This window comes from Arachis ipaensis, chromosome B1 (assembly GCF_059453495.1).
Source record: "Arachis ipaensis isolate K30076 ecotype BB chromosome B1, ASM5945349v1, whole genome shotgun sequence".
Taxonomy (NCBI): Eukaryota; Viridiplantae; Streptophyta; class Magnoliopsida; order Fabales; family Fabaceae; genus Arachis; species Arachis ipaensis.
The window spans coordinates 3,070,274-3,083,961 of NC_142436.1; the positions used below are offsets into that span (position 1 = coordinate 3,070,274).

The window sequence follows — 13,688 nt, forward strand, 5'->3', positions numbered from 1 at the left end:
GCGCCTCCCTTGTAGTGTTTGGGTATGCAAAAGTCATTATTTTTACTTTATTTTATTTCCTTCTAACCTCAAACTCCTTTAATGTGTGTTTCCCCAACTCGTGAAAATAGAAAATTTCCCCCCTTTGTCCATATATATAGATTATCCTAAAAACATTAAAACTAAAAGAAGGAGAAATGAGATTGATATTAAATATTCAATGCTATTCTTTTTCTTTACTTATTTATTTAATTTTTCATATTGCTCGGTGTGTTAGGCAAGTTAATTAGGGTTTCAAATGTGAACCATATTTATTATTACTAGCTTTTAGCCATTGTATTGCATGTGACCTAACTTCAAACCATAGGAGTTAGAATCTCGATTTAACTCTTAAAATCTTTTGATATTACAATTTTAAATAAATCTATCAATTTTACAAAATTTATACTAAGTCTGACAATTTTACGATTTAAATTTTGTTAAAATTTTACGTTTTACATTCTTAATTTACTTTTTCAATTTTACGTAAAATCTCGATTTTCTCTACCTTCTTCAAACATTTTAGCCCTCACCAAAAATTATCAACAATATCTGCCCCATGCCCCCATCCCAAGTGTCATAATACAAATTTAATTTATTAGTTATTTTAATAGTAAGAACTTTTTCAAAATTCAAGATATTATATATACACGCACACACACACGAGAAAACAATGATCATTTTATTCTCCTTTTTTTTTTGTTATTTAATTTGAAATAATGGAGATCCTATCATATATCTTCCCTCCCCCGGATTTCTATTTTAGTTTTTTTTTTTTTTTTTTATCACAAGAACAATAGTAGCATCTCCGTGAAACATTTTAGTCAGATATAGAGATAAAAAATACAAGGTGCTAGAAATGTTTATAAAATTACATATGGACTAAATTCAATTTGCTATGTACTAAATGGCATCATTATTTATATAAGTTAAATTTCGTTGGCAGTTAGAAAAACCAAGAAAGTAGTAATTGTCCCAAAGAAGGTGGGAAATAAACGAAACAGGAAAAATTGTCCATTTATCACTTTAACTAATTTTATGTTTTAACTAATTTTATATAATTCCACTCATGCATGGTTAGTAAATTCTTGAATATTTTTTTTTACATAAAAAAATATATATTACAAAAAATGTACAACTCTATTAAAAATATAATTATTTATATGGTTCTTTCTACTAACTTAAATTTTAGTTGAAATAATTTTATATTATGGTAAAAAAAAATTCTATAATTCAAAAATTTCAATCTTTGTTGACTCTAAAAAAAATATAAAAAATTTATTACACAAACTCAAAAAAAAAATTACCTAAAAAACGTATGTTAAAAAAAAAATATATATATATATATATATATATATATATATATTCTTTAATTCATTTAAATTTTTAGGAGAACTAATTTGAGAAAAGATTCTATGTTATGATTTGTCCATTCCACATTATTTTTGTGTCTCAAATTACATTATTATCATGAATTATCCTTTTTCTTTTCTTTTCTTTTTCTTTTGATAGGGTGGGGTTGGGGGATATATATCAGATATATACATAATGAATTGGTGATTGTGATATATGCAACAACCAATAACCAATTTTAAAAGATCAAACATTACTCTAACAGCAATCATTAAAACAATAATAAAAGAAAATAGGGCAAGCAAGGTCACGTAATTAGTATTATTTATTTCATACACACGAGGATTATCTTTGCATGTGTCAAGCCCAGCCACAACGCACACCTAATAATCCAAATGAAAAGCAAGGCTGTTATACACTTATACCTAATAAATTATTAACCAAACACTTTATTATTATATAAAACAATATATAAATCGTTAAGTTAATTGATGAGTATGCCGCCGATTATTTCTTAGTTAATAAGTGGCAAAGGTTATTTTAGTTAATTTAGGAAAAATAATTATATCGATCATAATTTTTTATATATATTTATTTTATTAATTTATTTTGGTGACTTAAAAGAAAATAAACAAAAACTAAGAAAGAAAAAAAAAATAAGAAACTGCTTAAAAAAGACAGTCCCGCTGAATACTACTCTTAAACTCCTTCCAAGGCAATGGAAGCTCCACTTGGGGAGAAATAGTCCTCATTGCATTCTTTGCCATGATGTCTGCTACTATATTTGCATTTCTCAAGATCAACCAAAGATCAGCACGTCATTTCCAAGATATGATATCTCGAATTTTTAACACCAAAGGATCAATAAATCCAGAGCAATCTTGTAAATTATTGACAATAGTAAAAGCCTCCACACAGTCTGTCTCACATATAATGTCTCTTTGTCCCGAGTCCCATGCTAAAAGAAAGCCTCTCCAAATAGCAAACAACTCTCCTTGCAAAATGCTACGACTCTCAATTGTTCCCAAACAACCTCGTTGCCACCTTCCCTTCCAATCTCTACTAACACAAGCAAAACCAACTCGAGCACCATTGCCATGATAGCTAGCATCATAATTAATCTTAAAGGTACCCATTGAGGGGGGAATCCAAGAGCCACTAATGGTTGAGGGGATAGATAGTCGTTGCAACTCAAAAATATTTCGGAGATCCTTTTCTAAGGACAAAGCCATACCAATCACCTTGTTTGTGGTCCAATGCTCGTGAGGATGAAAGATCTCGTTATTTCTCGAACACCAAATCCACCAGAGACCAAAAAAGAATCTGAAGGGGCGCTGTTTGCTATTATGTAAGAACCAACTCATCAAATCCACTGGTTGATCGGAGATCCCTAAAGCTTGCCAAACAAGTTGGGCTTTTGGACAATCCCGAATACAATGTAAAACCGATTCCTGACCTGAGAAACATCGTGGACAGCTATCCGTGTGCGAAATGCCCCTCCTAAAACGAAATGCAGCAGTAGGAAGAGCCTCCCGAAGACATAGACAGGCCAAAAATTTGTGCTTTTCCGGAACATGTTGACGCCAAAGCCAAAACCAATTACCCTTGTCCTCCCAACTAAACATCTTCTTACTGAGCCACAAATAACCACTATGAGCATCATAAACCTTTGAGGCCGCACCAGTCCAACACCAACCGACCTCTGAACCAGCTTGAACATCTGGGTTGTAAGAGTTAATGTTGCTCTGCAGAGACTGATTCAGAGGAGAATAGATATTCTCAAGGTTCCACTGTTCAGATGAACAAAGGTCCAAGATCCTGAGATCCGAATCAGAAATGTGAACATAATCCATCTCCTGACACAGTCGCCCCTCTCTTCTCCATTTAGAAAACCAAAAGTTCTGTTCCAAATCCCCAATGCACCAACTAAAACCTTCCTTCAGGATATCCCAAACTCGACATATACTCTTCCAAACATAAGATCCCCTTCCTCGAGACTGACTAAAACAATCATCCTTAGAAGAATGGTATTTCTCCGTCAACAGTTGAACCCATAGCTTGTCGGGATGGTGAAAAAGTTGCCAAACTAGTTTTTCAAGAAGAGCAATATTGGCACAAAAAAGATCTCTAATTTCCAGACCTCCAAACTTCTTAAGAGTGACCAATACTTTCCAGTTAATTAGATTCAGGCCTCTACCATCAGCTTGACCCTTCCATAGAAAGTTTCGCATCATGGATTCTATCTTATTAGTTACCCCTTTAGGGAAGAGAGATACTTGCATGCGATAAGTAGGAATCGCAGTCACTACCGAGTTGAGCAAACAGAGTCTGCATGCCTTATTAAGCAATCTCCCTTTCCAGTTGGCTAGTCTTCCCCGAATCTTGTCCAAAACATCGTTAAAAATTGCGCGTGTCACCCGAGAGTGATTAAGGTTCACCCTTAAATACTTGTCCAAATTCTGGACGAATCTGATGGAAGAAACTTTAGTGAAAATCTCTTTTCTTGTCGCTGAAACATTCCTGGAGTATAGCGCTTTAGATTTTTTCACATTAATCTTCATCCCATAAACTCTGCAGAAATTTATTTTATTAATTTAATTTAACAATACGTAGTGACAATTATTTATATTAAATTTTACATAAGTCTAATGTTACTAAGTATATAATTGTAAAATTTTTGTTTACGTATGTAGAAAGTACAAAACAAATGATTTTAACTTTAATGGACATTATATTTTTAGAGAGATAATTCATATATAATATATATAAGTTTCTAATGTAACGGCTATGTTTATAAATTATACAGATAAAAAATTATTAAATAGAATCGAACATCGAACATCATTATTTATAAAAAAATTAAGTAGCTCTAGCTTACTCCGATTTATTAGTTAACTCAGAAAATAAAGATTGTTTCACATTTATAAGTAGGGGTGACAATGGGTAGAATATGGTAGGGTTTGGATCTAATCCTAACCCTACTCACAGGTTGAGATTTTTATATAAACTCAATCCTATCCTATTCGCGGGTTGAGAATATCCTAACCCTAACCCTACCCACTCTTAATCCGTGGATATCCGATTCTATCCGCAGATTACAAAAAATATACAACATTATTATATAACTTGATGATAATTAAAATAGAACTGATTTTTATGTAAAAAAAATATTAAATTATCAATTAATGATTTTCTTTTAGTGATTAAGGATCTTTTGTATTTAGTGGTAAAAGGTCTTTGATTTAACATCCACTTAAAACATATTTTTATATAAGTATATAACATAAACATATATAAAGTACGAGTTGATCGGGTAGGGTTGAGACTCAACCCGCATCCTACCCAACCCGCACGAGAACCCTACCCGCACCCTACCCTATCCGCTACGGATCGGATTGGCAACCCTACCCGATCGGGTGAGGTCGGGTTGGATACCCGCAGGCAGGGTACATATTGCCACCCCTATTTATAAGGACTATCAATTTTTTTATTTTACACAATATAAAACTTAATATTATTTAATCTCATAATGTTTTTCTTCAAGATACTATAAAATCCACAACCTTTCTTGAACCTTGGGTTACTGGAAAAGGGAGATGAATCATGTCATGAAAAATGTTCTTACATGTTTCTGCTTTTGATATTGATTTTGCCAATGATACATACATATATAATAATATATGATACTCTTCAGCTCCATGTGCTAAAGATACTCCTTAAGACCCTACACATTTCAATATCCAAACTCTAATTTTTCTTTTTTATTTCTTTCAAATTATTCCATATTTTTTATTATTTTTTGAGAGTATTGTCATTTGGTCGTTGGATATTTTCCATGCTCAAAATGAAATTTGCCTACGAATATTCGATTAGATAATGCACTTAATTATCCTACTAATAAAAATTATAACTCCTGTTTGATGCATGTGTAATTTTTATTTTCTTCATAATTTTTTAAAAACCGGCAATTTGGCATATAACAAAAAATATTGCGCTCGTTATAAATGCCATAAACAAATAAGTCTTTTTTTTTTTTTTTTTACATTATGTGGACAAAATATAAACATTAGTTTCTACAATTAATTGCAGCTTTTAGTCATAATGAATGATAAATTAACACTAGCCCCCAATATTTAAAAATGACCAACCACGGTCCCCCAATCAATTTTAAATACACACTTTGGTTTTTAGTAAAATTTATCATTCTATAAATTTCTTAAAATTATTTCAGTAAGATAGATTAATTTTTTGTGATTTTAATAAAATTTTTAATATATATTGAATAAATAAACCCTAAACCCATTATATAAGAAATTACTCCTAATTACAGAAGGATCAATCCGTTTTAATATTTTTTAAAGTGAACTTTAAAAAAAAAAAATCAAATATTCAATCTAAAATTGGTAAAAAGTAAAAACTCAAGAATTGATAGTTGAGAACTATTAGATGATGATTTAGTCAAATTTATCAAATCATTTAATGGTTCTCAAATATTAATTTTACATAAAAATAACTGCTGCATATGAATTTTCACCTTTAAAGTTTATTAAAGAATAATTTTAATCTTTAGTATTTAACTTTTTTTATCTATTATATAAAAAAGAGATATTTGAATAGTTTAGTGTCCAATTTTTTTAAAATGCCCTTCATTATATTTAATTTATAAAATAAAATATTTTGATACTTACTCTCTTGGATTCTTGATTAATTTCAAATTTATTCTTAATATCATATTTATATATAAAAGGATTAAGAGTAGCAGCAGGATAACACAAATAAAAATTTAAAATATAATGTTGGCATATTAAGAAGGATGGGAAGAAATATGGTTGAAGATGCATGTGGGGGGGCCATGGCCCACCAGCTTAGCGGTTGAAAACACCAACTAGAACCACCGCATGTGCACTTGTTCACTTCTTCCATGGCTTTTTGGAATAAAAAGAAGAAAAAAGTTTCCACTTCATTTATTTTTAAAAAAAAAAAAATCATATTTGAAGTTTTTAACTATGTAAATTATGACACCAATGAGTCACTTTTTATTTTTAATATTAGAGAAGAATGTGCGTTTTATTGTATTATAAAAGTGAGGAGTGTATCACAAAATTGTGGAGGATAATTAAAAAAAAAAAAATCTAAGGGTCATATTTGAGTATAAAAAATTTAAAAATCAAATTTGTGTTTATGATTTTTTTTATATTTTAAAAATTAAAAATTTAAAGGTCATAATTGTGTTTGTAATTTTTTTTATTATTTTAAAATAAAAAATTTAAGAGTTAGATGTTATTTTATAATTTTTTTATCATTTTAAAATTATAAATTTGATCCTCTAATTTATGTACCTGTAAAATTTTACCATAAAATCTTATCTTTAAATTTTTTATTTATATATTAAAAAATAAAACTTAACCTACCCATAATAGTGGATAACACACCATGTTTGTCCATTTTTTAAAAAATTAGCCTCAATTAGTTCTTTAGAATTTATATGACGAATTAGTTATTTACATACATATTAGAAATTTTCCAACACAAAAGTTGTTAAAAGAAAAAATAAAAAAAAAGGCGCCCACACTTAAATACATGTTAAATTATCAAAAAAATGTTAGTTATAAATAGGGGTCCCTCATACACATTAGAACTCAGAGCAGAGGAAAGGAACAACAATTTGAACCTTCCCCTGTTTCTTACCAAAGGCTTAGAAGTTAGAACAAAGGAGAATGCCACAACAAGAGTTTTCAATGGCTCTAATGATTCTTCTCATTGTTCTCTCCATTGACATGATTATCATGCAAGGTGCCACAGCTGACTATGGTGGTTGGGAGAGTGCTCATGCCACTTTCTATGGTGGTGGTGATGCCTCTGGCACAATGGGTTAGTTTTTACCTTCTTTTTCTTTTCTTTTCTTCTTAGTATATTTGAATAATAATTGGTAAATCATGTTTTATTTGTTATAAAATCGTTTATTTCAAAAGTTTAAGCAGATAGAAAGATGCACCTGAATAATCTTAACATGTTCTTTCACATAGTAGCTTCTTTTTGTGTTTGCATAAATTTTTTTTTTAATATTTATCTTAGCATCGCGTTCTCTTTTTTGAAAATAAAGAATCAAATTCTAAACTTTTTTGGTTATAGAAGTTTTGATATTATATTATAAAATTATTTATTCTAAAAGTTTAAACTGATAAAAAATCACATAAATAATTATATTTTTAGTATTTTTCCGTACTTATTATTAGAAAAAGATTATTATAGATAATATAGTGAAATGTTATTTCCTAATACATTTGTAAATTTTTTATTTATTCTATTTTCTATTTTTTAAAATCAATTATTTTTTAAAAAAATTGAATTTATTAAAAAACCAATATATGTAGACATAATTTTATTTAAATATATTCACTTTTCAATGAATTAGAAAAGTGAAAGTGATAGTTAATATTAAAAAAAAAAAAACAGAGTATAATAATAAGTGCAATTCAACTAGATGAACTATTGGATCCATTATAGATGTTACATTTTGGTTTGGCATTTACCATTTTTATTTTTTATTTTTTATATAGGAGGTGCTTGTGGATATGGGAATTTGTATAGCCAAGGTTATGGAACAAACACAGCAGCATTAAGCACTGCTTTGTTCAACAATGGACTAAGCTGTGGATCATGCTATGAGATGAAGTGTAATGATGACCCAAGATGGTGCAAGCCGGCTTCCATCATCGTCACGGCCACCAACTTCTGCCCGCCGAACCCGGCTCTGCCCAACAACAATGGTGGTTGGTGCAACCCTCCTTTGCAGCACTTTGATATGGCTGAGCCAGCATTCTTGCAAATTGCTGAATATAGGGCTGGAATTGTGCCTGTTGCTTTTAGAAGGTTTGTTAGTGTCCAAATTATCTTATGCTCTTAATTAAGCTTTCATTAATTCCCTTACTAGCATAGTATCTAGAATCTCGATTTAACTCTTAAAATCTTTTGATATTATGATTTTAAATGAGTCTATCGATTTTATGAAATTTATATTAAGTCTGACGATTTTACGATTTAAATCTCGTTAAAATTTTACGTTTTACGTTCTTACTTTACTTTTTCAATTTTATGTAAAATTTCGATTTTCTCTACCTTGCTTACTAGTAAATACAAATGTGTTAATGTTTATTCAACAAAAAAACTTCCAAAATTTTCATTATAAATAATATTTAAGAAGCACTTTTAGAATAACGGTTAGCAATTTTTCTTTAAAGAATGCTAGTTACGTGCATATAACATATTTTATATCGATAGTTGATTTTTTGTGTACACATAACATGTTTATTTTTTCATAAATTATAGTATTTTTTATCTGAATTCTTTTCATTCATAATTGTTAGAAACTTTTTTTTTTCATTTTTTTCTTTGAACAAAATATTATGTTATTTAAAAATATAATATTATTGATTATTATTTTTTTCCGTTTATGCGGATTTTTCAGTCTGTCAGACAAAATGAAGAAAGAGATGATAATTTAATATAATTTCTCATATTTATGGTATACTTAATCATATATAGTTAATAATATAATTATTAATCATGGTGTAAAAACATTTAAAAAGGAGAAACTTATAGGTTGATGGAGGAATTATTTTGTACCATAAAATTATCTTGTACCAATACAACATGACCTATTAATAAAACTAGTGTAGTTTAGTTTCTACCTTGTCTACAGTTAGTTCCAACTTTGGTACCATAAAATTGATGTTGAGTTAAAAAGGTAGGAATAGCATAATTTCTTAGCTAACAAATTTAATTTACACATAGTCAAGGTATAAAAAAAGTTTACAAAAATATTTATAAAGAATTTTATCAATTTATCATATTAGTGAAAATGTTTTTCTTAATTATAGTCACTTATTACAAAAAAAAAATCACAAATATAAATAAATATTCAATTGAATTTTCATGTAAAACTATTTCGGAACCTAATAAAATTTAGGATAAAATATATTTTTGTTTTTGTCCTTGAAATTTAATAAAAAATTTAAAAATATTTTTAAATTTTATTTTGTTTTAATTTTGTCCTAAAATTTTTTTATTTATATCAAATATACTAAGGGCTAATTTTTTAAAAAACTTAGCATTCATCTAACAAAAATACACGAAAATTATGCTTGATTTGCTGTAATTGAAGATTGTTCTTATGAAATTGTTATTGGATTGATCCTAAATTTTTTTAAAAATTAGCCGCAAAGAATATATTTAATGCAAATCGAAAATTTTTAGAACAAAATAAAACTTACAAGTATTTTTAAAATTTTTGTCAAATTTCAAGGACAAAAAATATATTTTACTCTAAAATCTATATTTAATTGTTAATTACATTATTACCCTCATACCTAACTAATCTTTAGTATCATTTGGTGATGACTATGACTATAGAGTTCCTTGCATGAAGAAGGGAGGAATAAGATTCACCATCAATGGCCACTCTTACTTCAACCTAGTTTTGGTAACAAACGTTGGAGGTGCTGGTGATGTTCATTCAGTTTCCATCAAAGGATCAAGAACTGGGTGGCAATCAATGTCAAGAAACTGGGGGCAAAATTGGCAAAGCAACTCATACCTCAATGGTCAAACCCTCTCATTCCAAGTCACCGCCAGTGACGGTAGAACTGTCACAAGCTTCAACGTGGCACCATCTAATTGGCAGTTTGGTCAAACCTTTCAAGGAAGCCAATTCTAGATTATTTTTTTTTTCAATTTGGGTTTAGTCTAGTAAAAAAAATTAAAAAAAAAAAAGAAGTTTCTATACTTAACGATTTAAGGAAATATATTATTTATACTTATTTTTGTCTCGTAAATTAAATTAACACATATTTTTAATTTTTAGATGAGATATTCAATTCACATAAAATGAATTTTATATCCTATATCTAAAAATAAAAAATATGTATTTACAAGCTAAAATAAGTATATAAAATTTGTTTCCTAAATTAAGTTCCTTAATGACATACCCAAAAGAATGTCATTACAGGAATTAATTCATATATATAAGTTTGTAATTGGGATTATGAAAGGCCAGTGTTTTTATTTTATTGGTCTGCAAAAATAGCTGAGGTGTTCATATAGCACCCGCTGGTCTCTTTCTCATATATAAGATATGGATGTTATATATGTGAAGAGTTTATATGTAATTTGAGTATTATTGTGATACTCTTCCTTTAAGAGATGTATCTTTTGCTTGTTTTATTTGTAGCAAAGAGATTTCAAAATTTAATTTAATTATGTGTCTTATTTGATACTAGTATTTCTTATTATGAAAAATTATTATTATTTTACTATGTCAAGTTTTGGATATATATTCTTAGAATATAAAATGATTCATTGACTATTATTATAGAATATCTAACTAAAAGAAAAAGTTTGATAACAAAAAATTTTTGGTCATAATTAGCCAAAATTTTTTAAAATTTATTTTATTTATATAATTTAATAATATTTATTAATATTTTCTATTTTTTATCTTATTTTTTCTATCAATTTACTTATCATATTATAATATTATATCTCTAAATATTAGGTATTCTTATAATTATTATTTAATATTTTTTTTATAATTTAAATTTTATATTTAAAAATATAATAAAGACTAATAATAATAAAAAATAATAATAATAATATTCATTAAATAATTTTAATTGACTTTAATTTTTATTTTCTTTAATTCATTTATTACCATTCCAAGAATTAGAAAACGTGAAAGGCTTGTTTAATACCCTTATCATTGTTACAAGGATCATGAATTGAAGGTCGTATAGCTTAGGCTGAGTTTGGTAAAGCTTTTTCAAGAGGTGCTTGTGCTTTTTAAAAGCATAAGCACGTTATTTTGCGTTTGGTAAATTAAAAAGCCCAAGTGCTTGTGCTTACGGCTTTTAAAAGTTAGGGGTGCTTTTGAAAGCACCTAGGAGGGAGCTTTTCAAAGCTGGCTTATGCTTACCAAATTTTTTTCATTTTTCCGCACATATTTCTCGCTATTATATTGCCATTGAAATCCTCATATATTTCTAACTTCTTATCCTAACCTTCACAAATTCTAACACAATCTTCATATATTTTTTATTTTTCAACCTAATCTTCATGTATTTTTTTATTTTTTATTTTTAGTGATGATATTTAGGATAAAATAAATTTTTATGATACTTATATAAAATTTTAAAGTTAAAAAATAAAAGAATTTATTTATTATATTTATGTTTATTATGAATTTTTTATTTTAACATTATTTTATTTTAAAATATTATATAAATTTTTAAAAATTTGAAAAAAAAAATTATTTTTTGTTATAAACATGTTTATTATAATTTTTTCAACTTTTAAAAGCTGTTTTACCAAACATAATTGTGGTGCTTGTACTTATTAAAAGTCATTTTTAATTTGATTTTACCAAATGCAAGTGCTGCAGCTTTTAAAAAGCTATCTTTTAAAAGACAGCTTTCATAAGCTACTTTTAAAAAGCAAAAGCTTTACCAAACCAAGCCTTAGAAAAATCACAGCTATAGTTCAATTACAAATATAATTAGAATAGACTAAAAAAATTTATAAGAAGTTGTATTTATTATTGCAAATAATATGATATTTGAAATCGACTTTAACATGGATACCTATATCAGAAGGAGTTGAAAAATAATTTAAACAACAGATAGACTCACCTAATGAGATTGTTGACAGTCAACTAATTTTCGAGAATATAAAAAATCACACTAGTTTTGATGAGGTATGGTAATAAACTGATATAATTTTTTTGTATTTTTATGTACATTTATAATTATACTGTACTAACTAAGTTCATACACATAACATTCATAAGTTCATATACATAACATCTATAATTACATACAACTAACATCTAAAAATTAAATTCATGTTTATTAAATATTACATCTATACACATATCATTTTTTAGTTATTATTGCATAAGTATCTATCAAATTAACACAGATGTTTTAAATTTTATCATAATTGAATTTGAAAAAATATCAAATTCTTAAATTAATTTATTTAATTAATAAATTTACTCATAACATCTATAAATTTATACACATAATATCCATAATTTCATATTAATAATATCTATAATTTTGTGCTCATAATATTATTCACATGTTAAATGTATAAAATAATTATTTTTATTAATATAATAATACATAATTTAGATGATTTTTTTATACTTAACCAAATAGTAAATAGAGTAAACAAAAGATATCTATAAATATAATCATATGATACATCACCTAAAAGTTTATGTATCATGTGATAGATGGTGCTAATAAATTGTTACGTGTGCCTAGAGTTTCAATTTCGGTGTAAATGAATGAGAAGTTAGGCTTGTGCAGTTGAGTTGTATGTGTGTACCTTGTTGTTTGTGCTGAGCTTCAACCTATATATGCATAACTTCTTTGGGCTAAACCTATATATTCAATACAATAATAATAAGGAGCACATGTTTGTTACAACGTCTTAGTCCTCTCCTATTTATGTTTCTTCATCATGACAACTTCATTTATTTTATCTTTTTAGATTTTATTTTATGGAAAGAATGTACTAATTGAGTAGTGCTCTAACTTCTCCAACAATGAGGCTGCTATATTGATTCTTAAATTAATATATCTTCATATAAATTGTAACTGGATAGGTTGATGAGTGCACATGTAAAGTGTTTATGTCAAAAAGTTTATTTACCTTAATTGTCATGGTTTTGGAAAATGAACCGAGCGAGCCACTTATAATCAATTATTAAAAATTGAGAAAAATCGGTTAAAAATAGATGAATTAGTCAAATGATTCGATTTCTTAATGATTAATCGATTTAATATAATAAAATATAAAAAATATTATACATATAAATATATTATGTTTTATTATATCTAATTTAATTTTAGTTAAAATTTTAATCTTTAAATTCTTTTAACTCCAACGATTTCGAACCCGCGACCTCCTCTTAGATGAGTGGTTATAGCTCGTTGGATTCATAAGAAGATTTTAATTATGTCACATGAAGTTTGTTTTATTTTTGTCATTTTAGTTCATAGTAACAATTCACAAGAAACACAGATCGAGAACCAAATTCAAAGTGCTAAGTTTCAGACCATAGTCTTTATTCTCTCATATTTTTTATTTTATTGTGTACAACAATAATAAAATCTTATCCTATAACTGAAATTGGCTACACAGATTAAAAAACGTCATTACATTTGTCACATATAATAAGTTAGAAATAAGTACAATATTAAAAAATAAATACTTTTTTTTAAGGTAAGTTCCTAATAATCAGAAATAAATACAAT

The 13,688-nt window shown here is 27.3% G+C and overlaps 1 protein-coding gene across 1 annotated transcript; it reads left to right on the forward strand.

Moving 5' to 3' along the window:
• Positions 1-6,999: 6,999 nt before the first annotated feature.
• LOC107641957 (expansin-A8) lies at positions 7,000-10,645 on the forward strand. Its single transcript, XM_016345338.3, has 3 exons — positions 7,000-7,242; positions 7,932-8,244; positions 9,784-10,645. The coding sequence occupies exons 1-3, from the start codon at positions 7,089-7,091 to the stop codon at positions 10,085-10,087; spliced, it is 771 nt and encodes a 256-aa protein (XP_016200824.1). The 5' UTR covers positions 7,000-7,088; the 3' UTR covers positions 10,088-10,645.
• The last annotated feature ends 3,043 nt before the right edge of the window (positions 10,646-13,688 follow it).